The sequence below is a fragment of the Platalea leucorodia genome, assembly GCF_965183815.1.
Source record: "Platalea leucorodia genome assembly, chromosome: 1".
Classification (NCBI taxonomy): Eukaryota; Metazoa; Chordata; class Aves; order Pelecaniformes; family Threskiornithidae; genus Platalea; species Platalea leucorodia.
Window position 1 is genome coordinate 118,238,490 of NC_138823.1, and position 25,995 is coordinate 118,264,484.

The 25,995-nt window shown below is 41.0% G+C and overlaps 2 protein-coding genes across 3 annotated transcripts in view; both read left to right on the forward strand.

The window, feature by feature from the left end:
* The first annotated feature begins 21 nt into the window (after positions 1-21).
* TMPPE (transmembrane protein with metallophosphoesterase domain) lies at positions 22-6,049 on the forward strand. Of its 2 annotated transcripts, XM_082307444.1 has the most exons (3): positions 22-83; positions 2,984-4,430; positions 5,998-6,049. In XM_082307444.1, the coding sequence occupies exon 2, from the start codon at positions 3,073-3,075 to the stop codon at positions 4,390-4,392; it is 1,320 nt and encodes a 439-aa protein (XP_082163570.1). In that variant the 5' UTR covers positions 22-83; positions 2,984-3,072; the 3' UTR covers positions 4,393-4,430; positions 5,998-6,049. The 2 variants fall into 2 exon arrangements, with proteins under 2 accessions (XP_082163570.1, XP_082163569.1); XM_082307443.1 differs by lacking the exon at positions 5,998-6,049 and having other exon boundaries at positions 2,984-5,663.
* The window catches only part of GLB1 (galactosidase beta 1), a 49,211-nt gene continuing 23,243 nt past the window's right edge, over positions 28-25,995 (forward strand). The window contains exons 1-10 of the mRNA XM_082307431.1: positions 28-83; positions 11,134-11,303; positions 19,673-19,823; positions 20,138-20,198; positions 21,027-21,121; positions 22,452-22,632; positions 23,817-23,875; positions 24,785-24,906; positions 25,004-25,044; positions 25,513-25,625. Of these exons, the coding sequence (XP_082163557.1) occupies positions 30-83; positions 11,134-11,303; positions 19,673-19,823; positions 20,138-20,198; positions 21,027-21,121; positions 22,452-22,632; positions 23,817-23,875; positions 24,785-24,906; positions 25,004-25,044; positions 25,513-25,625 (1,047 nt within the window). The 5' untranslated portion in view covers positions 28-29. The remainder of the gene's footprint in view (positions 84-11,133; positions 11,304-19,672; positions 19,824-20,137; positions 20,199-21,026; positions 21,122-22,451; positions 22,633-23,816; positions 23,876-24,784; positions 24,907-25,003; positions 25,045-25,512; positions 25,626-25,995) is intronic.

Genomic DNA, 25,995 nt, shown 5'->3' on the forward strand with positions numbered 1-25,995 from the left:
CGCTTCCTGCCCGCCCGCCGCCGTCCGTCATGCTGCGGCTCCTGCTCCCGCTGGCCGGCTTGGCGGCGCTCCTCCGGGCGGCGGTGAGTGCCCTCGCCTCCCCCTGCCCGGGCCAGGGGCACCCGCTCGGCGGCGGCCGCTTGGCTGTTGGGGGCGGCCCCGAGGGGCGCGGGGGGCCGGCGGGTGGGGGCGGCCTCCTCCCGCCCCCGGAGGAGGGCGGTTGGCTGCGGTCCGTTTTGATTCATGGGCGGTCTGTGGTTGGGGGGGGGTGCTACCGGAGCGCAGGAGCGGGGCCTGGGGCTGCGCCGAGGCGGGAGCTGGCGGGGCAGGTGCGGCGGCGGGGGGCCGGCTCCCTCTCCCGAGCAGGCCTGCCCGCTGCCGCCCGCCGCGCTGGGCCCTCGCCCTCGGCCCTCGCCGCCGTGGGTTGAGGAGGGGGTGGCGGTGGCGGCTGGGCCGCCTTCTTCGGGGGCGATCGCCGGGGCGGCTGCCGGCAGGACGCGCGGGCCGAAGCGGTGCTGGCCGCTGCCCTCCTCCCGCCGCGCGGGCTCCGCTCTGCGCGGTCGTGCGGCACGCGGCCTCGCTAAGCAGCCCCTCGGGGCGCGCGGGAGTCGAGCTGCGGTTACCTGATCCCGAGGCTCCATTAGCAGATCCCGTGGGAAAACTCGCTCTTCCTGTGGTGTGCCAGAGGAGGGAGAGGAGTTTTTCCCGTTCTGCCCTGGCTCAGCATCAGCTCTCTCTCGTTGCCGCTTTGTCCAGCGGCACGCCGTACCGCTGCCTAACCGGGGGCCTGGGCAAATCCTTAGGCTTTGCGGTTGCTGTGGGAGCCGTGCCTTGTCGCTTACGCCTTGGGTTTGAAGCAGAGCGTCAGTGTTATCTCGATAGATGTTGCAACTGAATGATGCACAGGTGGTTAAAGCTGTGTGAAAAGCAGCACAGCCTCATGGGAGACCTTTGTCAAGGGGAAGATTGGATGGCAGTAAGTATGGTCGCTGAGGGCTGGGGATGCGGCTGCCTCTTACCAAATTCTGAAGGTGGTGGGTAAGAGGAACGGAGAACCAGTACTCACCAAATCTGATAGCGTTAGAAGAGGGGCGCTTGGTGGTTTTAGTAGATTACTTTAAAACAGGTAAAATACTTTAAAAGTATATAGTGAATTTCAGGAATTTGCTGCTATGGGAGGTTGTAGAAGTGGACAGTATTTAACAGATTCCGAAAAAGGATTAGCCAAATTAAAATACATCAGGTTCATAAACAACATCCAAAAATGACTAGGCAAGGATTTGCCTTCTAACATCCCTAATGTAACAGCTTTGTCTGCTGCAGGAGTATGAAGGAAGCAGACCACAGAGAGTGGCCAGGGTCATCTAATTTCTTTAAACAGCATTTCTTATTGCTGTTGTCCAGACAGAATATGGCCTGGTGTCTAGAGGAACTGTGGACTCAAACCAGTAGGGCATGTCTTATACTGTTATCTTCCTAGCTTTGTTTATTTTCTGTAGAGGTTAACACTCTTTCTTAAGAATCGTGTTGTAACAGCTGAGAGGGCTTGAGGAACTGAGGCTGGGAGGCATGATTGCTCTGTCAGCCCACAGTTGCCTGACCAAGCAATGAGGGAAGGGGCCTTCTTAAAACTTGGTCTAGTCTTCAAAGTATAGCAGGGTCCTATCACCAGAGAGGTGCTAATGTTCTTTTAAATTAGCTTGGGAAAGTATATGCTGCAGATAAGCAACCTGGTAAACTCAGGGTTGTAGACTTCTGGGCTCAAGCTCACTGCAGAGCCCTACCAAGCTGCTTTCATGTCCTAGTTCTGAGATATTTTTGGCTGTAATGATTGCTTACTTTTTCTCTAGTTAAGTGTGGACTGAGAGACAGGAAGTGTTTTGAAAGCCATGCAGTGACATACGCTTACTTTAAATAAGGTAGTTTGTTATCTCAGACTTGGTCTCTATTGTGTGTTATGAAAGACCATCCAGACTTTTTTTAACTATGGTTAAAATAAAACAGTAGGTTTATCTTAAATAGAAATGTGCAAACTGGGCACGAGTAGAAACACTATGAACTCTGAGCAAAATACAGAGCAAAACAGGCAATTCTGGTACAATTCAAGCATAACTGATGCTTGCTTATTTGTTTTCAATCTGGGAGCAGAGATGCAGTAGACTTAGTGCTCCCTTTACTTCTAAAGGAGCACAGTGTGTGATGTTTTAATCCCTTTTCAACTTAATTGCATCCTGGTAGACCAGGATATGCTGAAATAGGTGTTGAGTCTTGGGAACAGTACATGTAGTGGAAGTGAGCAGGAAGTGAGTAGCAAAGCACAATGTGGGTTTCACTGGTTCTACTGATTTTGAGGAAGTCTTATTCACAAGTGGAGGCAAGGATATCTGCCAATACATCATCTGCAACTTTCTGGGACCACAGTTGCATCTGGTGGCTATTCCAGTGGGGGTTTCACTGCTGCTGTAGTACGTGTTAGTAGAACCTCTTGCATTCAGTAAGAGTGATGTAGGGTGATACCTGCTTTTGAAATGGAGCCAACTGCTTGGGAAGAACAGAGAACACATGTGATAAATTAACAGCAGCAGCAGTGTAGTCACAGAACATGTACAGGGTTTCCAAATACTATAAGGATTGTTTGCAAATACTATGATGATTGTTGCCAGCACTTATTGTATCACTGTTGTGACCTATTGCCATCTACTATAAGGAAGTCTTAATGAGGAAATGGCGTATTAAAAAAAAGGGGGAGGAATCATTTGAGGAAGGCAGGCAGGGAGCTTGAAAGTGGACTGCCAGAATCCAGTGTTTTCAGTTGTCTGATTTATTCCACATCAGGAAATCCCCTCCCTGTCTTTATTATAGTGATTCTGTACGACCCAGTGTCCTGGGTAGTATGTACACAGTAACAGTCCTTTATTGCAGTCTGGGAAAAAGGGAATGTGTTTAATATTTTAAAACGGCTGATACTGGTTCCTGGTTGCAGGCTTCGTTGACCCAAGGCATCCCTTCATAACCACACTATTGCCTACTGGAGACTTCTGCAGAACAGAAGGGAACGGTCAGGAAGCAAAGATGATCTCCTTCAAGCAACTGCCTCTTGAAGCAAAGGCTGCAGTGGCTGCAGGAGTGGTTTTCTTCTCCATGATGCTATCGCGGAGTTATCTGGCAGAACAACTCGAGCTCAGGACACGGCGTTGGCTTCTAAGGCTGCAAATGGCACTATTTGCTAATGCGCTCATGTTGATAGGATCTCTTCATGTTTGGAGAAGCACAGTCACCACGTTCTCCAGGTCTTCAGCTGCCAGCTCCTTCTGTTTCATGCCATGGAAAATGGCTGTGTTCATGTTTCTAGCTTTGGCTCATTCAAGCTTCTTTACATTGCTATTTCTCGTTGCAGAAGAGCCCTATTTTTTTTCTTTAGCTGCCTACACTTGCCTGGGGGCCTATATCATTCTTATCTTCTTCCTCTTCGCTCTAGGCTCTGTAGAGCAGGCATACAAGTTCTTGGCTGGGAGAGGTGCTAAGGCAGGTACTGGCAACAAGAACAGCAGAACAGCGATGAAACCAATTTTGGCAGTCATGCTGACTGTTGTGCTGACTGTTGTCGGGCTGTTAAATGCTTCCCAGCCTCCCACTGTGAATTCAGTGGAGGTTCCAGTTCACAAGCTGCCCTCAACAATGAATAATCTGAAAGTGGTGTTGCTTTCGGATATCCATCTGGGCCCTACAGTTGGGAAGACCAAGCTTGCCATGATTGTCAGAATGGTTAAGGCTTTGAAACCAGATATAACCGTGATTGTTGGGGACCTGACTGACTCTGAGGCGGCGATCATACGACCTGCTGTTGAGCCTCTTGGAGAACTTAACTCCCCTTTGGGCACTTACTTTGTCACAGGAAACCACGAGTACTACACATCAGATGTTAGCAACTGGTTTGAGCTGTTAAAATCATTTAACATTCAGCCACTCCATAATGAGAATGTGAAGATTGTTTCACCGAAGAGCACTGATGACTGGTTCTGCCTGGCTGGCGTCGATGATATTGAAGCAGATGTATTGCGCTACTCGGGGCATGGCATGGATTTAAAAAAAGCTCTCCGAGATTGTAGCAGTGAGCATGCAATAGTGCTCTTAGCTCATCAGCCGATTGCTGCAAAGTGGGCCCTTCAGGAGAGACCAGACATAAATTTAATTCTCTCTGGCCATACTCACGGAGGGCAGATGTTCCCACTAAATGCTGGGGCTTATTTTCTGAATCCCTTCTTTGTTGGCTTGTACAAAGTTGGGCAGAACACCTTTGTCTACGTCAGCCCGGGGACGATGTACTTTGGAATACCCATGAGGCTGGGCAGCAGAGCGGAAATAACGGAGATAATTCTACGTTCTCCTTGAGGAGTTTTCCATTTGACAGACTTTTACCGTCCTTTTTGGTCAGTATATTGGCTCTTCTGCTCTGAAAGCAAATCCTTTTTCAGGGAAGGGAGAAAAGATGTGTTAGGGTGGACTTCAGCAGGCTCTGTTAAGTTTGAGCAGAAAACACTAACTGTATCTTGCGCTTATGAAACAAATTGGGGGCATGTTAAAATACTGAAGAAATTAATTCTTTGAGCTCATTAATATTGAGGTTCTGCATTTAAAGATAACACTGATGTCATGGAGATAATGTGTGTCCTGTGCATGTTTAGTAATATCTGTGTCCTGCGGCTACTTGATGTTCTACTGTTTATTATCGATCAGGCAGCTGACTTATCAAATCTCAGACAGGTGAAGTTCTGATCTCTTGCAGTGAAATCACTCGTGCATGTTTTGCAGAAAGAAGCACAGAGCGTTTACTGAGTATGTAAACTCTAGAAGCCTTATGCTAGAAATGTTACAGGAAGGGAATAGTTTTGGATTTTTTATTGAGGCTGGATATCTTTATCCTGCTATCTGTCTGCAGCATGTGCTAGGGCTTCCAGTCTGAGTTGCTTACCAGCACAGTAAGGTGCCAAGCATCAGTTCCTGAAGTTCAGTTTTTTTCCAGTTAAAAAGCTGGGGAGACTGATATCAAAGGGTGAAAGTAGCTGTCTTTCTGCAGGCATTTTCCCCAGAATAACTGGGCATCTAGTAATTACTTACTGAAAATTGCTCTAATAAAAGCAAATGAGAAAGAAAATTCATAATTAACAGAAATTCTGTTGCTGTCTGAGCATACAGTACCTGCTGATGTAAAGCACAAAATCCAAAGCTGAAATACTCTTTTCTCTTCAATCTGTATTTTTTTTTTATGCTTAATTTCTCTTCTGTGATTTTTCTCTTACAAGAGTAAGGAAATGCTATTTGAAAGCAATGCAGATAGGTTAATGCTTGAATTTTGTTTAAGGTTTTAATATTTCAAGTAAACGGTGTCCTTTTTAAGAAGACTAAACTCTGCAGCAGGTGACTTTCCTTAATAGCATTTGTGCTTCAGTGTCCTGGTTGGTAGGCACATAGCAGAACAACTGCTACAGGATAATGAGGGATGGAGAATTTCTCTCCCTTTCCTAGAAGGGCTTAAAACAAATTAATGTCATTCTGGGAAATTTGAGAGATTAGAAAATATTAATAAAAATATTCTTGCTTCCATATCTTTGCGTTCATCTAAGAAAGGCAGGATGTAAATTAATGTGTGTATATTGTCCAGGCTGATGAAAGAGTTTACTTCTGTACATCTTCCTCTCTCCTCCCCTTCCACCTCAGTGTTGCTGTATGAAACGCCATGAACAGTACAAGTCTGGGAATCCTGCCTTCCGACTCTGAGGTCTCCAGCTGTAGCCACAGGGTCTCCCTTGCTCTGCCCTTCTGCCCACCCGTACCCGGGTCCCTCTCGGGCAGACCTGTGTAGAGATCGGTGCTTACAGAGGAGGCTGAGGATGGGAAGACCAGAACTGCGCTGTTCAGTCGCTTCCTGCCTTCCCGTGTGACCCTGAACCAGACACACTTCTGTTTTATTCTTCAGCTCCTGTTCTCATTTTGCAGGAGGCGTGTGGGGGTATATTTGAAGAGTACCATAGGCTTTGAAAAGTAGCGTTTTTCTGTAAGTGACATTTTGATGTTTCACTTCATCCACTCCCTTCAACACCCCCCCACCCCCCCCCCCAGCAGTTTCAAACTGCTAAGCTGTTTTTGTGTCTTGTTCCTCTGTACAAACATCTTGCATTCTTACTCACAGGAATATTGAGAAATACCGTAAATGTGTCACATGTGCTGGAAGGTTGGTGGAAGAACTGGAGAAGTCAGTCTTCTTTTAGTCTGAAAACTGAACACCTGACCAGTCAGGCTCTCTACTTGCTGGACTAGATAATTTCTGTTTCCCAGCACCTATAATTTTGTAAACTTTTTTTATGCTTGTGCAATAATATCTGCTGAAGTATCCTAAAGTTTCCACATATATTTAACACTGCCCGCATGGGCTCCTTCTGAGGTTCTTTCCCGTCCGTGGCATAGTGTCAAATGGTCTTACATAGAGAGAATCTTGATAGCCTTGATACCCTCTGTTTACTTACCAACACGCCTTCTGTTAAAGGCTGTGTTCTGGGTTTAGTAGTGCAGAGTATTCCCTCTAGGCCAGTAGTCCAGGAGGATAGCTTTTCATTTGTTATGCTAAGGGTTATTACTGTGTTAAGATTAATTTTTAAGCGAGTTTCCTTATTGGGAGGCTTTTGTGGTTTTAGATGGCAACTTTTGGCTTTTTGTGGTTTTAGATGGCAACTCCCAGTGAGTTGCTAGTATTATTTTTTTCTTTTTTTCCCCCCCCCCCACCCTTTTTATTTTTCTCCTCATTCTGTCCAAATGTGTGCAGAAACCTAGCTGAAGTGGTCCTTCCATTGCAGGGGTGCGTAGATGACTTCTTCATTAGTTTGTACGTGCTCCGCTTTGAGGATATTTGTGTATCCTTTTAGGAACAGATACTATCCTTTTAGGAGTGGTCATATTATCATTTCATAAATTTATTGAGTTCTGCCAATGTAATTTAGATCTTGTTGGGTTTTTTTTCTCTTTAACTCCCTCCTCTGAAAGCTTATTTGCTTGATGATTAGTTATCACTTAAAATGTTTTCTTTCTGTGCCAAGACACTTCAAAGCCTTTTCCTGTTTTGCTTTTTTTTTTTTTTCTTAAAGTATGAATGGAAAGTATCCTAGATCAACTTTCTTTTTGATAGTATGAGGAATTAACCTTTTCTAAAATCTCTTTAAGACAGCAATCCCTAATTGTCCTTCAAGGCTTTTTCTATACTTTTTCCAATTTGACTTGAATGTGTGTGATTTAGACCTATGTTCAGTATTCCAGATGAAAATAATTGCAGTGCTGCTTATTTTGTAATTTTTTTTGATATTTTTTTGTAAATTTTGTGTGTGTGTGTGTAATGTATTTGATCTGGAGAACTTAACTAAATGAATGTATTTCTTCCTATAAAAGGCCAGTTCACTATGGGGGGAAAGTTAATCACTGTCAGAATAATACCAGAACAGAATAGTATCATCACTTTGTCAAAGTTATATTTATTACATTATATAATCAGTATAGACTAGATTTGAAAATATGTAAATTGTGGTATAACAAATGCTTTCAATGTTGGGATCTAATAAAACTTTATTTGCTTATCAAGAAAGATGCCTCTAATGACCTTTTATTTTGTACCAATGTTTATTGTAGCAGTATATGCTGAATAGTTTTAACACACTAATTCTATTTACCATCAAAAAGCTACTGACAATAAATCTGACTGGTTTGGGAAAATCTTACACCCTCACTGCTAAGTGAGGTATGGTGGAAAGTGGGAAAGGTAAGGCCACTTAAATTTGCTGAATAATATGCATTAATATGACGTGGTATGAATGAACTGGCACTGTAAACAGTGTGCAGTTAGTTTTGTGTCTGTTGAATCTGCTTATCAAACTAGCAGACCCCGTCTTCTAGGGAGATGCAGGGAATTAATTCCTGCTGTGTATTCACAACTGTGAGTATACCATATTGACAGAGCCAGGCATACATTCATGATGAGAACTGTTTTGTTTTCATTGCAAGCTCTGGTCTGCAAGCAAGGGGTAGAGTCATGCACTGACAATAAAAGAGTATTGACTAATTCATCGGGAAGGGAAGTCTGTTTACAATGGGCAATGAATGAGGTGAAGCAGAGTAAGTACTCTGGAAGCTTCCTCCCTCTCCTCGTCCCCATAATAATACTGTATCAGGAAGTGTATGTGTAAGGAAGGTGATTTACAGTTATGGTCACAGCTTTAAAAGTGTGGCCTTTAAATGGTAACTGGTTCAATGATGATCACTTTCATAATTAATATCTTCTTTTCATTGTTTTATTGTTTGAAGAAATTCTTGTTTCTCTGCCAGAGGTGTCTGTCCCCTGAAGGTGGAGCTATGTAAACAGTTGATTCAGCGTTCAGCATCTATCAACAGTTATCTGCCATAAATGGAGCAAGCATCTTTTCCATAGGCCTCTTGACATGGTTAGTCTAAGTGAGGGGATTAAAATCCTCTTTCAGAGGGAAACAATAGCAATTTGTTTTGACTCTCCTTCTTTATTCCAGGGATAATGGCCTTTTAATGTGCTTTTTTCCTAATGCTTCTCCTTTTTTTTTTTTTTTTTTTTTTAAATATTGCAGAATTGTGTTGCTGCGCCTGGGTTCTGAGTTGCATTTAGTCATGATCATTTTTGAAGCACTCAGTTCTGCATTAATGCTGCAACTTGTCACAGTGCCCTACAGTAAAAAACATCCGAAGAATGTGAAACATCTGCTTGGTGTTCCTTAGAGTGAATGGTTTTCTTAGGGGACGGATACACACAGTACAATTCCATTCTAGTGCAGCATGCCTAGGAATTAAGATGCAGATTATAAATTAAAGATCAGCAAAATGTCACTTAGATTTGAATTGAAAGGAAAGGAAGCAGATGGTAGATACCTGTGCATCCTCTGCAGCAGTAATTTACTTGAGGTTTAACAGCCTGGAGTTACTAAACCAAGATAATTTCCCAGAGAGAATCCCAACCTTTGAGTTACCTTTGTTCCAGAGCGGTTGGTTTGTATTTCTCAGCTCTGTAAGGGCCTGATTTTGTGAACACCTGGCACATCCATACCTTTGTTTAGTCAAGATTTATTTCAACTTTCATGGAACTCTTTGTTAAGTAATGTTAAGAATGGGTCCCCGTTTGTGGAATCAGGACGTAAATAGCTTCCCCTATGCAATGCTTTGCAGTCCCTTACAGTTCTTGTTTCCCTGCCAACTCAGGGCTGTATCTTCTCGCATCTCTTGTTACATGTCCACCACACAGACAATTTCACTTGTCCACTGTTGGCAGAATGTTTTGCGTTGCTATGTGCACTTGAGACATTTTCCACAACTTCATTTTAGGCTTTCTGTGAAGAAATGCCTTTATCACAGTTGCAACACGCTGTAGTCTTCCTCCTCCTTGGAGTTTGTAGTCTTCAAACGTTTGTAGAGTGTTATCTCACTCAGTTGCTCTGTTTAATGGTAGTCTAGGGATAGGCATGCTTACTCAGCAATTTTATCCTCCAGTTTTCAGGAGAGAGTGTTTTTTCTTTATACTCTTGTTGTTTTGGCCTGTGACACGTTGCACTGGCTCCTTTTTGTTGTCTTGTTGCACTAAGAGTATGGTCTTGGTTGGCAATTGTGTCCAGGTGTTGGCCAGGAGTCTCAGTACTTGCATCTTTATGGTTATACATGCCTGCTGTATTTCACTTTTTCCATTCCTTTCTCTTTACCTGTAGTTGTATATACTATTGTAACAAAATTGTTCAGCAGTTAACAGAAGGAAGTGGTTTCATGGGAAGTTTCCTCAAAACTGTGTGATCCGTTGGTCTCTACTTAACCTTTGGGCAGATTTCCTCAGATGGCAGATGGCTCTCGTGTAGTGGGGGGTCACCTGGGGTTGTATGGTGCTCTACATCTCTCTTGCCTTTCAAATTTAATCGCTTTTGTTTCAAGTAATCAGTTTCCTAATTGCTAAGCCCCGTTCTCAATATGGCACAGGCAAAGGCCCATCTTTTCAAGAACAAGGCCAGTGTCCTTCAACAGCTTTTAATTTACGATATTGAAAGGTGTGTTTCATTTGGACTAGTATAACGTCCAATGAATCATGAGGTTGGTTTGTTTGACTTCTGACTTATTTTCTGATAGGTATGGAGAACTAACTGATTACAAGTTAAGGTTTGTTCAAAAAAAACTAAAAAAAAAAAAAGTTAAAGGTTCTTAAAGACATAGGTCCAAGCACTTAAAAAAAGGTCTGTTTTTCCTTGTTTTTAACTACCAAAAGAAGTACTGCTGTTGGTCATAGTAGTTTAACTCTTACTGAGATCATAGGCTCACTTGAGGAGTAATCCCATTCTCTTGAAGTTAAGGTATTTTTCTTAGGGCTAGGAAGTGCAGATTCTTATTCTTAATTTACCTGCTTCTTTTTTAAGTTCACTGGTTTGGGTGTGCTTAGCTGGAAAAGTATTGAAAGTAGGACTTTCTCCAAAAATGACTGATTTTTAGCGACTTACATAAATGTATGTAGTTCTCCAGTCTGATCTATCAAACAGTTTAATACTTACTAGAAACTAAGCTTTCAAATGTGTATGTATCGGTGCCCTGGAGCATTTAGAATGTGGTATTTTGTTCCTCAAAAGCTCCCAGCTGGCTTTTGCTTCTAGACTTGAGCATAACATTAAGTTGGAATTAGGGTTGTGTTTTCCAACAGTTTAGTAAGTAGAAGCATTGAGTGCAAAGTGTTGGCATTCACCCAATCTCCTCTCACTAATTCCCCATCATTTGCACTGGTGTAAGCAACTGCAAAATGTATCACTATAGAAAGATGGTGCTATATACTCGTTAGAAGTGGAGAATGCATGCCGCGTATTTTGGTGTCATAGTGAATCCTGTCATTGCTGAGTGGTTGGCAGATGTATTGTAGTGCTTCGGTGTGTTAGGCTCGGGTGGGCTATATGTAGCTAGTGGAGAGCCATTCACCATCAGTTATTTTAACTCCTTTGTACCTTCTATTGTGGACAACCCACAGGTGTTGTATAGACTGTTCTCTGTGTCTTTCAAGGCAGAAAAGATTGTATTGTGAATTTTTTTTTTTTTTTTTGTACACAGAATATACCCCAGAGGAGTTTTGGGATTGATTATGACTGTGACTGCTTTGTCAAGGATGGGAGACCTTTCCGTTACATCTCAGGTAGCATTCACTACTCACGGGTGCCCCGGTATTACTGGAGAGACCGCTTGTTGAAGATGAAGATGGCAGGGCTCGATGCCATTCAAACGTAAGTAGCTGTTGACTTTCAAAGCGATTTTTAGTCCTGGGAGATGTATGAGCAGCAGTTAAGTGGAACGCTACCATTGTTACTTGTTATTAATTTTTAAGTAATAGGTGAGAAAGCTCCTCAGAAGTGAAGGGTGGTACAGGATGACCTGTAACAGCATAGACTGGGACAATTGGGCAGGTTATAGCTAACAGTCCACGTCCCTGCTGATAGGCAAAACCTCTTACTTCACAACCCAGCGTACAAATGTGACCTGAAACAAATTTTTGGACTGTGAACTTTGGCAACTATAAAACAGTTGTATGTGCCCTGCCTCTGCCAAGGGCATTGTAATCTCTGGTCAAAAGGCAGACGAGGTGAGAGGGGACAATAACCTCTTAATACAGCCTAGGTTGTATCACCCTGAAGCCTTGAAAATATTGGCAAAGGCTGCAGTAATATTTAAAGCTATTTCACCAGGAGCGTTTAAATTTAGGAAAATGGTTGGGAAGTAGGTGTACTTCTTTAAAGAAAAGACAGTTTAAACAGCTTTCAGTTGCGTGTACCAAACCTTTAGTCCATCTTTCTTGTCTTTCCTACCTGGTTGTATACTTATTACAACTGGTGAAGCACAGATTTTAAAAAATGCAACTTACTCTTATTTTTGCCAAAGCTTCCTTGACAAGGGAAGAAGGGTGGTAGAAAAGTGTAAGACACAGTCTTTTCATGCAATGGTTTTAATTCCCAAACATGTTTGTTTTTCTTTCCTAAATCATTACAAGGCTTGGAGCTTCTCTTTGAAACAGCCTGCTTGCATGCTATGGACTGCCAGAGGACAGGGCACTTTGCTCAGCGGGAGCATTGCACCATCTCTCTTTCCCCTCCCTTGAAATCTGTATTTTGTTTGACTTGCAAGTTGCAGGGTTGCCTTGTACACTTGGGGGTGTGATTAGTAAGGGTTAGTATATGAAGAACAGATGGCAGGGAAAGAAAAGAAGTTTTTTTGGGTTTTTTTTTTTTCAAATTTAGGATTCTCTGTTTTTTTTCCTATGTCTTAAAACTCTTCCCTGTGTTGTGATGATGTAGTGACTTTTTGTTTGGTTGGTATTTTTTGGAGTGTTTTTGTTGTTTTCTAATAAAGCAAACAAGTTCTATCTTCCGTCACCTAAGAACAATGGGATTAAGTAATATACTTGCTCTGGACAGAGTTGCTGGAATTGCCTGTGTAATTATTTTGTGCTGCAATAAAAGTAATCTCAAATGGGCCTGAAAATTACACCTTCTGATATCTGGTTTGAAGATCAGCCTGGGTCCTGACAGTAGCTCTGTGACTCCTGTGAGCTGTAGTGTCTCATACTTCCCTTATGCCTCTGATTTATTTTTCTCCTCCTCCCAACACCCATATATCTTCAGTGCCCTCTGTTCATTTCCAGCTTTTTCAAGCAGTCCCTTCCTTTTTCTTTGAAATTGCCTGTTCATGTCTCTGCTGCATCGCTGGTCTTTTGAGATAGGAATCTTTTCTTTCCCATCCCCCCCCATCACTGTTGTTTGGCAAAATTGCTGCAGGGCTGGGGTTTTTTTCCTGTTGCTTCCTTCTTCTTCCTTTGTAATCTCCCACTAACAAGTTGGGTTTTTTTCCGGCTTTATTTTCTTTTTTTTCATTTGTTGAGGTCTCTCACTCTGTGCTTTACTGTTTTGCATTAATGTCCTTCCCCTGTGCAGGAAGGAGTGGAAATATTGTTGTGTTGCTGGTCTCTGTTGGTCTTGGGAGAGCTGAGTTGTTTCTGTTTAGGCATAGAAGGTACGGTACAGCTAGCAAGTGTTGCCCTGTGGTTATGACCTATAGCCTTAGGTGTTGTTGCTGGATCACTGATGACAGATAACAGGTTTTTTGCAATCTCCTTTTTTTGTAGAGCAGACTGGGATTCTTTAACTTTCTCCCCCACCATTGCTTACCTTTGTATTTTTTCTACTATGGTGAAATATAGCTCCTAAATATGTATCTTATAAATGGAAAGTACCCTTGTGCCTTGCATCTTCTACAAGAATCAATCTATACATCTTTCCATTTGACAGGGATCTCTCTTTCTCTCTTGATGCTAAAAAAAAAACCAAACAAAACAAACAAACAAAAAACCACCCACCAAACCCCTTTTGTTTTTCTTTGAAGTTTGCAGATAATCAAGCCTTACTGCTCTTGATTATTTGAGATAAAGCAATACATTTTCATGTTACCCCAAACAACTCTGCTGTGATTTTATGTGGTTTTGGTAAAAGTGGAAATTGGTCTAGATGATTATTTAGTTGTGTTTTTGTTTTCTCTTCTTCTGCCTACTCTTTCCTGGATCAGTAAAACTATTAGCAAAGGACTGAGATACCAGCTGGGGGAAGTTGTTCTGGAATGGGCAGCAGCACTGCCAGACCTTCTGGCAGAATGTGGTAGTTGGACACCCAACCTTGGGGCCACCTCTGAAGACTGTGATTTTGTTGCTTGGGGTTTTTCCCATGAGACAGGGAAGGGTCTTGCTATAATTTGAAATATGGGAGCCTTCCCTATTCTTGTCAGGGTGCTCCCAGTGAGGCTTACCACTTCAAGGGAAACAGGATCCTTTTATTACAGGATTGTCCTTGTAAATACGTTGTGGTCAAAGCAAGCCAGACCTTCTCTCCATCCTGTTCTCTGCAGCCTCATTTCCAAAAGACTCACTATGCCTTGATGCATCGTTCACCTAATGACTGAGTGTCGTGGTTTAACCCCAGCTGACAACTAAGCACCACACAGCCACTCGCTCACTCCCCCCGCCCTAGTGGGATGGGGGAGAGAATTGGAAGGGTGAAAGTCAGAAAACTCGTGAGTTGAGATGAGAACAGTTTAATAATTGAAGTAAAATGAAATAGAATAGTAGTAGTAGTAGTAATAATAATATAATAATACAATAATAATATACAAAGCAAGCGATAGGCGACACAATTGCTCACCACCCGCCGACCGATGCCCAGACCGTTCCTGAGCAGCGATCGCTGCCCCCTGGCCAACTCCCCCTGGTTTATATACTGAGCATGATGCCATATGGTATGGAATAGCCCTTGGGCCAGTCTGGGTCAGCTGTCCTGGCTGTGCCCCCTCCCAGCTTCTTGTGCACCTAGCAGAGCATGGGAAGCTAAAAAGTCCTTGACTGGTGTAAGCCCTACTTAGCAACAACTAAAACATCAGTGTGTTATCAACATTATTCTCATACTAAATCCAAAACACAGCACTATACCGGCTACTAGGAAGAAAAAATCAACTCTATCCCAGCTGAAACCAGGACAGCATCCACCCCTTATTCCATATCGTATACGTCATGCCCATTTCCAATACATTCCAATTAATCACTACCACTTTTCCAATCTTTTGATATAATACACACACATAGATATAATTTCCTTAGTCTATAGGCTATCCCTCTAAAATGTTTGTTGAATTCATTTAGTCCATGACTTTGGGCTTCATCTGTCATAACAGTCTTTCAGGGCAGGAGAGATGGCGTGTGGTGTTGGGTTGTTGCATGCTGAAGCCAGTTGTGGTTCCATCACTGCTGCATTTTGCTCGGTTTTCTGAAAAATTAATTCTTCATTAGTTTGGGTGATTCTTACTGTATAGTGTTGATATGGCACATAGTGATTATTCAAGTGATGACATCCAGTATTATATAGCAACTAACATTATACAATTCAGTTTATTGGCTATTTTCACCCAAAATCAAATCCCCTTGAGGTACACATCGGACTTCCCCATCCTCCTGCATCACCCACCAAGTGCACCCAGGTCCTTGAGCAAAAGCAATCCCACGGATGGGTTTACCTCTGCCTAAGGCAGGAGTAACCCAGACTGCCTTCCCCGTCATATTTTTTAGGTGCGCTACAGGGACTTTATCCCCCTCTACAGTACGTAAAAGTCTTGATTGGGCAGGGCCAGCTCCATTGGCAGATCCCCTAGTGTTGACTAACCAGGTGGCCTTTGCTAAATGTGTATCCCAGTGTTTGAATGTCCCACCACCCATCGCTTTTAGTGTAGTCTTTAACAGTCCCTTGTATCGTTTGATTTTCCTGGAGGCTGGTGCGTGATAGGGGATGTGATATACCCGCTCAATGCCATGCGCTTTGGCCCAGGTGTCTATGAGGTTGTTTCAGCACCTCAGCTGGGACTCTTGAATGGGTGAAGTCAATATATGTTTATAACCATCTGCACCTGGAAACATCTTAAGCAATAACAGAATATGAGAAAACAGGTGACAGGAAGCTTGATCTTACATTAAAGCATAAAATATCAAGGCCTCAACCTTCCAAATAGCAGGTTGAAATTTGCTGCTGTGGTTGGTGTGACATCCCAGAAGGTGATGGAGGCGTACCTAGGAGCTCCACTCCTGATCTCAGCAGGTAGCATGCAGAGGCATCTGGTCACACCAGGGTAACTGTCCTTGTTTTCAGTTCCTGAACTGAAACTGTTCCTGAACTGTGTCTGCCAACTAGAAACTAATGCTATCAAAGACATCTGGAAAGGAGTGAAAGTTACGTGGTTTGGGTTTTTTTGGCATGGAGGAGATAAACAATTAACCACTAGATGGAGCTAAATATTTACAAGATTTACAGGTCAGTGGAGAAGATTCCTGGAAGAATCCACAGTTACCTCACAGGATCATAGAAAGTTAAAGAATGTTAAGCATTTTATTTGTTTTACTGTATTTGTTGACTAATGAGCAGAAAACTATAAACCTGTAGAAACTCCCTCTAAGAAAGAGCTGCTGTTTAGAATATCTATTAATTAAAAATAAGCACAATTTACTTTTTCTAAAGACTCATAAGTGTGTAATTTAACTGGCATGTATAAAATGCTGCTCTATTATTTATGAAATTAGTACAATTTATTTAATTTTGCACTATTAAAAAAAACCCAGCTGGTATTACAGAGAGAATTATCCTGTACATTAGGGTAGTTAAAGTGGGGTTTTTTGCCTGTTCACATCTTTCTGAAATAGGAGAGGAAAACTATGACTTTTAAAGAAAAGGAAGGTTATAGGATAAAGCTTAGAAATTGTCTGTAAATGGAGAGTAAATGCTATTACTCAAATACAGAAGAAATACCATGTTTTAAGTTTGAAAAAGGAATGTGGCATTCCTTCATAAATTCATTATTCTGTAGCTAAAGCAGTACAGCATTAACAACTGACTATAAATTTGTACAATGGTATATAGGAATTATACTTATTATATGTTGTTATATGCTGATAATAACAATTTCAAAGCAAAATGATTTAATTTGAGGATGTTGCTAGCTGTAGAAAATATACTGGGGGATTAAAGCGTATTAGTAACAATTTTTAGACCAGTGTTTAAAATACATTTATATCATGATTAATTCTGTAAAAAGGCATTTCACATAAATTTTTTCTTCACTTTCTTCCCTCCTTCTCCACTAAAATCTGCTTTTTTTTCCGGCCTTGTGGGGGAACATGGGGCATAAATTAAAACTGTTTCTGGAAGAATTTTTCTATCTTCTTCCATCTTGAGCATAAGGGAGTTGGAGAAACCCTTTTGTCCTCACCTCAGACACTATTAAGCATATTTAGACATTCAGACTTGTTTCTAGAACAAGTTCATAAAACTGTCCAGTGAGTATATTTTCATAACTAACAGGTTACAAGGTGTAGTTAAATTACAGCTAGAATGTTTTTCTCATATTAACCTGTAATCTCCTTACCGGTTATTTATAACTTCTTCAGTAGCCTAAAGAGAAAAGAGTGTAAGCAGTTGCTGTCTGTCTGTAGTAGTATTTTAGGCAGTGAGAAACTGTTATGAAGTTAATATCTAGTCATCTTTATTTAGCTGAAACAGGTGCAGCTCTCTGCTAGAAGCATTTTTCGGTGAATGAGTTGCTACATCAACATGCCTGTTAATTCCTCCCAGAAAGAGCTTTCTCTCTTACTGCAGTGTCATGTTGGTACCTGCAGACCCTTTTTCTATTAATACCACTTCTATATGCCTGCTTTCTCATTTTCTATTTTTTGCCTTTTCCTATGCAAGAGAGAATTAAAAAGTGATACCTTTTAATTCCTTGTTGATATCAGACCATGTTGCTCATTAGTTAAGAGCGTTTAGAATCCTGATCATATTGATGGGCGGATTTGCAACTGCTCCCCATTTGCAAAGCGTGCTGTGCATTACATCACCTAGACGTCAATAAAAGCTTTGGATATAGTTAGACTTACCAAAGAGACTTGGGATACTCCTCAAAATATCTCATTGCTTTCCCAGCAAATTATGTGTTGTTCTTCTGTGGTTAATTTTTATTCTATAGTAATGTTATACCAACTAGCTTCTATTTGTTTTTTCTTGTTTGCGTATAGGGATGTTGTACAGTAAAGTACTAAAAGCCTTGCTAAGTCAAGAGACATCACCTTTTTTACTTTTCCCTAATTCTTTAGGCAAGCTTTCCTGTGAACAAATGGAGTTAGGTTTATCTGTCCTTGACAAATCCATAGTCACATATAAATAACTTAAAGGAAGTCTGTATTTCTAAGCAATAGTTTTGAATAACATAGTTGTTATGGCTTAGACTAAACTAAAATTGTTCTGCAGTGATAACCTGGATAATGGTATATGGAACAGGGAAAGCAAGCACAATACAATACTTTGATATTGGCTTCTTTGAGGTAGGGTGGTCATCTGTTTGTTTTAAAGAGTTTTCTACTTTATCTACTTTTATCTTAAATGTCAGCTATCAGCTTGCTCCTCTGCTTGAAATTTAGACAAAGTGCACAAAACTAAATTAATGTTGAATGTATTTTCACATGGTTCATATATTAATTAAACACACATTTAGTTTGTTCTACAAGTGAGTTAATCGCGTGCTTTGGAAACAATTAGAGCAGGTTGACAAAGAAATAAAATATACTACATAGAGGGGAAAATCTGCATTCTGATGCCTGAGTGCGTTGCTTTGACTCCATCCTGGCATACACATTTTAAGCTTTATATTTTCAAACAGGGGCTTAAGATTTTGGCATTTGTGAGGTTATAATATTAACTAATGTTGCTGAAAGATTATAACTTTTGTATTTGATGTTCATGTGCATGTATGTCTGAGTGTGGCCATTTCAGTAGTGTGCTCACATGAGGGTTCCTGTTTTTCTTGTTTATTGAAAGTGTTTTCTGCACTTTCTTTCCCTCTTGGGTAGTTCTTACAAAATTAACTCTGGAACATATAAACAAACACAGACAGTAAGAAAAGTGTTGCCTGAGAGGATCTTTGCTTGACTAACCACAGTTTTGGTTTTACAAATTTTTCTCAAATTTGTTGTCTCTGGAACAGTGGCAACAGTTCACTTAGAGAAATTACAAACCTATGTGCAAAAAAGTAAATGCATGGAGAACGAGTTTTCCCATTCTCTTGAATCCTTGCTCAGGCTATACTCATCCCTAATTTTAATGTCTGTCTATGCTACGACTGCCACTTAGTACCATCCCAAGCCAAAATTCTCATGGTTGTCAAGCACGAGCCATAAGCTACAACATTCACATAGTAGTTGGTAGATAACATGTTTGTTTGTTGTATTGCAACCAAGTGTATTTTTTTTTATCTTCTGTGAGGTGTTCTGTGGTGAGGTTGTGGTTTCCTAAGTCCTGGAAGTAGCAGAGAGGTGTTCTCTCAAATGGTTATCTGCTTGTTTCACAGCTTTATTACTTGCTTGAAATGTTTTACTTTGTCCAGGCTCCTGTGCACCTTAGTGTCCTCTAACTTGACTGTTCTTCCCATGCTGGTTTTCCAGAATCTGCGTTGCTTCTGGTCAATGAAAGCTTTCAGGACCTAGGTGCAATATCATTTGAGGCTTAGACATTTTTAAATTCCTTGTAGTGGCAGCGGCATGGACCTGTCAGCCTAGTTGGTGTTTCCTGTGCAAGCTGGGTGATCCATTCGCGAAGGGTCATGCACTGTTTTGGGCGAGCTTATTCTTGACCACCTCCTTTGTGAGTGATTTCCAGTATTCATCTCTTCACAAACCTCCCATCACTATACAACTGGCAGCTGACTTGCTAACATCAAAACTGGTAACTACTTAAATTTTGGAACAGACATCATGGTTTCAAAATGGCAAGTCTGTTCTTGCATTGATGTGGACTCCTGCAGACATACTGCAAAGTACTAAGCCTTATTTCAGTATTAATTTTAATACCTTTTGCCATATGAAGTACCTCACAGAAGAAAGGCCCTAGAGTTATTCTTGTGTTTTACTGATCTGAAGACCAGTTCAGCATTACAGATCTCTGGGGCGTGTAGTGCAAACATTTGTTATTTGGAGTTCTGATTTAGTCTCAGTTTCCTAATGGAAGGTGATCTTCTCTCTTCATAGGTATGTGCCCTGGAACTACCACGAAACCCAGCTGGGCGTGTATGATTTTTCCGGTGACAAAGATCTAGAGTATTTCCTGCATCTTGCTAACGACACTGGTTTGCTGGTTATCCTGAGAGCTGGACCTTACATCTGTGCAGAATGGGACATGGTACAGCCTTTTGTAACAGTTATTTCTAGAGTAAATCTAATGCAAGTATTTCGGTCTTAAAGTAGACGAACAAACTTCTTGTATCCTTGGACAAGACTCTTGGTTTAGCGTATTAAAATCCATGCATCCAAAGTGACTTCTTACAACACAAACTTACTTTGTATTTGTTTTTTCATTGGGAATTATTACTTACTTGTAGAAAATCAATCTTCAGGTCTCAATATATGTGTAAAAGTATAAAAGAGTATAAAAGGCTAAATTCTTCTTACATTTCCTAAAAATGGTGACTGAAGTGATTCCCTTTCTTTTCCCAGGGAGGTCTTCCTGCATGGCTGTTGGAGAAGAAATCTATTGTTCTCAGGTCTTCTGATTCAGGTAGAGGCATCAAAAAAGACTAGCAAAAATACACTTTAGCAGCAAGGCGACCTGCTGTTTGAGGCCATTACTAGATAATTCATGTTTCAGCTTAAGTTGTCTTGTAAGTAAAATCTTCAGTACTTCTAATTAGAAGTGTGCATTCAATAACTATGTAGAACGAACAAAGCAGGATAGAAAGTTTCCAAGGTATTGACAGGTTTCATGAAAATTGGTGCCAAGAGAGAAATCATTGTCACCATTGAGGAAAAGACAGATATCTCTCAGCTTTGAGTTTTTTGGTTTTGCAGCAGCCAACTGGCCACTCATTGTGGGGGTCCTTCCTGGCTGGTCAGTGTGCATGTAATTTCAGAACTAGTTACAACATTCTTATATGCTACCTGGTTATGGGCCAGACATGGAGCAATGAGATGAGGCAGGAGATTAATGTGGTTGTTGGAGTGCATATTAGGGGACAAAGGGTATATATTATATCCGATTTCAGTTCTGCTCATTGTGGGATAAATTATTTAGCTAAAATGGTACACACAGCAACATTTGAACTTGGTTTCCTGTTGAAATGTATTAGGACAACTTGTGTGAGACATATTTAAGTCTCCCTGGTGATTTTCAAAGTTCATCAGTATTTTAAGTGTTTTTATTTTTTAATAAACTGTACTGGAAGCTGACATTTATGAACAAGTATAAGAGCACATTAGTCATTAAATGCTATTCTTTTATACTTTACATATTTAGAACACTAGGTAAAAACTACCCATATATAATTTAAAACAAAAACTAGAAAAAAAACAGAAAAGTTGTGAAACATCTATACTTTGTGTATCACAGATTACCTGGCAGCAGTAGAGAAATGGATGGGTGTCCTTTTGCCAAAGATGAGGCCTCACCTCTATCAAAATGGAGGTCCGATCATCATGGTGCAGGTAACTTCCTGAAAATCAAATGAACCCAAGCAGCGTGGATGCTTATATTGCTCTTGCAGGCACTCCATGGGTGTTGGGTGGTAATGTTACAGATGTTCCTTAACAGTTTCAGGTAGCTGAAAGATTCTGATGAAATCCCTTATCCTAAAGAACCAAATGCACTGTTTCCAGATTTCAGAGAGTACTAGTCTCCTCTATCAAAGTTGTTTCTCACAACTATAGAAAGCAATAGAGGAAACTTGTGGAGCTTTTTAGATTTGAGTTTCATGCCAGTTCTTGCATAAAGCCACAATACATTACAATTGCCTGAAACTCTCTGACAGGAAAAAGGGGAATAAAGATACCTGCAGATAGAAGCAAAAGCAGTATGGAGTAAGCCTAAAACTTGTGACAAAAACAGCCTCAAAATTTAGGCTTTTTAGTTCTTAGCACCTAACTGTAAGTGTTTCAGGACACAATGTTGTATGTTCATGGTGAGTAGCTTCTCTCTTAAACTCCTTCTAGATGTACAGTCATGATTGTTCCATATTCCTAGTATTTGACCATAACAAAAGCTTTGGGTTTTTTTTTGTTTTTTTTTTTTTTTTTTTGTTTTTTTTTTTTTTAAAAACTTCCTGGTTGGCACAGGATGGGATAGGAGACCCTTCTTCTAATATGCCCAAAATCATTGTTCTTGAACAATGTATTAGGTCTGTTGAGCAAAAGCACTGGGTAAAATTATTCCTTGGCAGAAATAAGATGCTTATAACAGGATTTTCAGAAATAACCTTCAGGTGTGCGTGGCATTGGATCTGGACCTTGAAAGTCCATCACCTTGGGAAAAGGGCAAGATGTGTACCTCTCAGTAGTAGCAGGATTGTCCTTCTCCCCTCAGTATTTTGAGTCAGTTGCAGGGCTTTGCTGTTCATGTGAGCCCCTTGTAGGTGCCTCTGTTCTGAAAGTCAAATTTCGCTGCAGTTTTCATCACGTCAGGACCTGTTCTATGGTTTTATTGTTCTGCTTGGCAGGGGGGTCATAGCTCTCCATTTTTAATAGAGACTGTGTTTTGATCACTGTTGCTAAGTAGCTAGGGTAGAGACTTCTATGTGGAGGGTGATTTTGTAGGAAAATGACTTATCTCCACACAATGATTGCTCTACTGTAAGATACAGGTGAGAGGAATGAGTGCCTAGAAGTGTTGTCTTTTCTTACTCCTCAGGTCTGGAGTTAAAATGACATTTTCAGCATTGCTGTCAAAGGAAGAGGATGGTTGGATTTGGGCTTCCCATTTTTGGTATCAGATGCAGACTGAAGTTGGTCACTGCTTTACTGACTTGCTTTTACTGTGCAGGTAGAGAATGAGTATGGAAGCTACTTCGCTTGCGACTATGACTATCTGCGTTCCCTTCTGAAGCTCTTTCGCCAGCATCTTGGGGATGAGGTGGTACTGTTCACAACTGATGGTGCAAGCCCATTTCACTTGAGATGTGGAGCTCTTCAGGGTCTTTATGCAACAGTGGACTTTGCCCCAGGTTGGAGACTGCGGTTTGTTACCAAAAAATTCTGTTGTGTGTGTTTGTGGCAGGACAAGCTGACTTGACTGCTTGACAAACCTGATGGCTTTGTTTAAATGGGGTAATAGAATCATAGAATATCTCAAATTGGAAGGGACCCATAAGGATCATCGAGTTCAACTCCCTGGCATTTAGATATATTTGATGTACTCTTAAACGTACAAGAATCACCCACAGGTACAAAGTTAGAGAGTCATAATCGCTTCCTCGCATCATGAAATCATGAATAAACGATTTATACTGCTCATAGTGCATGCCTCCTAAAAATTAGCGGTAATAGTTGGCATTGATTCCATTGGGGTTTTTTTAAATATATTTTTTGATGCTGGTTTTTTTGTTGTTATTGTTTTGGTTTGGTGTTTTTTTAATGTCTTCTGTCTGTCTGAGGATCCAGCCCTTGTAGTTAATTTCTTTCTAAACTAGTGGTTACTAAGCAACCATAGTGTGTTCAGAAAGTGCCCTTTTGATAGAAGAGGAGAGTTAATGATATAAGTGTTCGTATACTGCACGGAATTGGCAAAATAGGCTTAAAGCACACGAAACAAACTCCAAGGTAGATCTTTCTGTATTTTTTTACACGTGGCCTCTTTTGTACATTATTCTTTCTACAGTCAAAGATGTGTGCTTAGCAGGAATCTGTTTTCTTACAATTAGATTGAAATAGTGAACTCCTTCATGAGATGGTGAGCTACTTATGGAAGTAGTTATTTCCAGTCCCTATGGCTTGAGCCACTAGGAGCGATCAGAAGTGAAACTCCGCTTTAGAGGCTGCCTGGCTTCTGTTCTTCCGCATAGTCTTGGTACCACAACCTCAGGCCTGTACTTCCCAATGACTAGGTAGCTATTCTGACGCATCTCAGAGTTTCTGGTGCCAGGACGTCATTCCTGAGAACAGCTGGGTTTTCAGAAGATGTATCTCAAAAGCACAGACATGCATGCATGCATACATGTATGTATATATTTTAAATAAGCTCTGGAACTTAAACACTGGAATCAAAGGTATTGATTTCTGTGTTTTTTGAAGTAACTTTCTTGTTTGGATTTTTCCTAGGTGTTGGAAGGGAGATAAGACACCTATTTCAGTAAAATGAAGGACTTAGTCATGGATGTAGCAACTCAATTTTATTTCTGTCTGCTTGTAGGTGGCAATGTCACAGCAGCATTCTTAGCTCAAAGGAGCAGTGAACCTATGGGCCCTTTGGTATGTCTCTTCATTTAAATTTCTTGTATCATTCCTAATCTTGCAGTGGTTAATAAGAGAGGAATTGACAACAGTATGTTGGACGGTTTTAGGGACGTGTTTACAAAGACATAATTTCCAAGTCAGTCAGAAAAACTGAACAGAGGATCTTCTCTGTGTGTTTGTCAAATCCACATTAACTGCTGTTCTGCAAATACTTTTTTAGTCTCAAAAGGTATTGATTTTCTTTCAGTATTTTTCCTTGCTAAGACAAATGTTTACAAAGCAGCGGAAACAGTAAGTATGATTAGATGAGTTAGTGAGGTACATGTGTGGGTGGAAGTTAAAAGCAAAATTAAAAGGGCAGGTTAGAAGTTGCTTCCTGTTTTCAGCTACCCCAGAGGTTTTACACAAGCTATAATGGGATGTGAGATCATGGGAAGCCATTTTGACAAAGGGAGAAGGCCTGTTGAGGGCACAAGATTATCTCTGTGCTGTGAAATTGTTTAGAATGCAATTTGAGTATTTGAACGGTTTGTTTTGCATTACATCTAGTCTACGTATGCTATTCTGCAGAGATTGTATTGGTTCCATTGTTTGTTTGAATGCCAGGCATCTGAAACACGTTCATGTTGACAGGTTCCAAGGAAATCCATGCTCTTTGCTACTTAAGCAATTATTTTCAAAGTGTTCCTATAAAATTATTGAAACAATCCTTTAGTTTCTTTGACCAGTAATTTGCTGAATAGGAGTGACTTAGTATACTAAGTAAATACTTTGCTGTATTTATAGTAGTTTAAAAATGGCTCAAATGAGTCAAGGTGTCTTTTTTCCTTCCTTTTTACAGTTAGTAGCCTTAAATCACATTGCATTCTGTTCTTGTTCCCTCTTCATGTTTTCCCTTCCTCTTTTGCCCTTCCTCCCTTTCAGGTTAATTCTGAGTTTTATACTGGATGGTTGGATCACTGGGGGCACCGTCATTCTGTTGTGCCCACACAAACTATAGCTAAAACACTTAATGAAATCCTGGCACGTGGTGCTAACGTTAACCTGTAAGTGTGTGTTCAGTAGAGGTTAATTTGGGGGGGATTTTTTTTTTCCCAATTCAGCAAAACCTGATTTAAGTGGATGGCTTTTTTTCCTTTTTAGGTACATGTTTATAGGTGGGACTAACTTTGCCTATTGGAACGGTAAGAAATTATTTAAATGATACTAATGACGTAGGGGAGCTGTTTATGAATTAGGTAGTAATGTATTCTGTGAAAGAATAAGCCATGCCTGCTTTCACGTGGCAAAAGATGGCTGCACTAGCTGTTCTCTGTCTATTGCCAGCATGTTGTACTAAAGCCAGATGGTATTTATCTTTGCAATGGCTACTTCTGCTTCACTCAGTCCTGTGAAACAGTTGAAACATGAATAAATTTGTTTGTCTTCAGAATATTTCTGAAGACTGTATAACAGAGCAGTGTGAGCTCAGAGGGACATTGTCCTCCATCAGGAGTAGTTTCTCTATGCCAAATCCCAAATACCAAGGCCTACATTGAATCTAAAAATGTAGCAGAGTCTGGCTGTGATTGGAAAGAATTCTGAAAGTTAATACCTTTGGAAAAAAACCAACTCTTTCACTGTTTCTATTGCTTTTTCCCCCCCTCTTTTAGGTGCTAATATGCCCTATATGCCACAGCCCACTAGTTATGACTATGATGCTCCACTGAGTGAAGCAGGGGATCTGACAGAAAAATATTTTGCCTTGAGGGAAGTCATTGGTATGGTGAGTGTCCCTAGGACATATTTAGAATGGTTCTTTGAAACACCCTGGTGTACTGCAAACTCTCTCGCTCTTGTGTTGGCATAAGTTACTTCTGAATTTACCATTTTCTGCAGGTGAGGGAAGTGAAGTAGAACAAGGTGATTAGGCCAACCTTGTTGTTCGAAAAGGGGAAAGATCTTGCACCTCTCTGGCTATCCTTTCTGTCCTGATGGCTCCCTCCTTCCTTTCAGAGTTGGGGATACAGGTGCAGGTCTGACACCAAAATGATTCAGCTCTTCTTTTTTGCTGCATTTTTTTTCTTTCAGCTCAAGGTCAGTAAGCTGAATTGGCTGGCTCAGTTAGATGAGAGCCACTGCTGGCACAAGGGGAG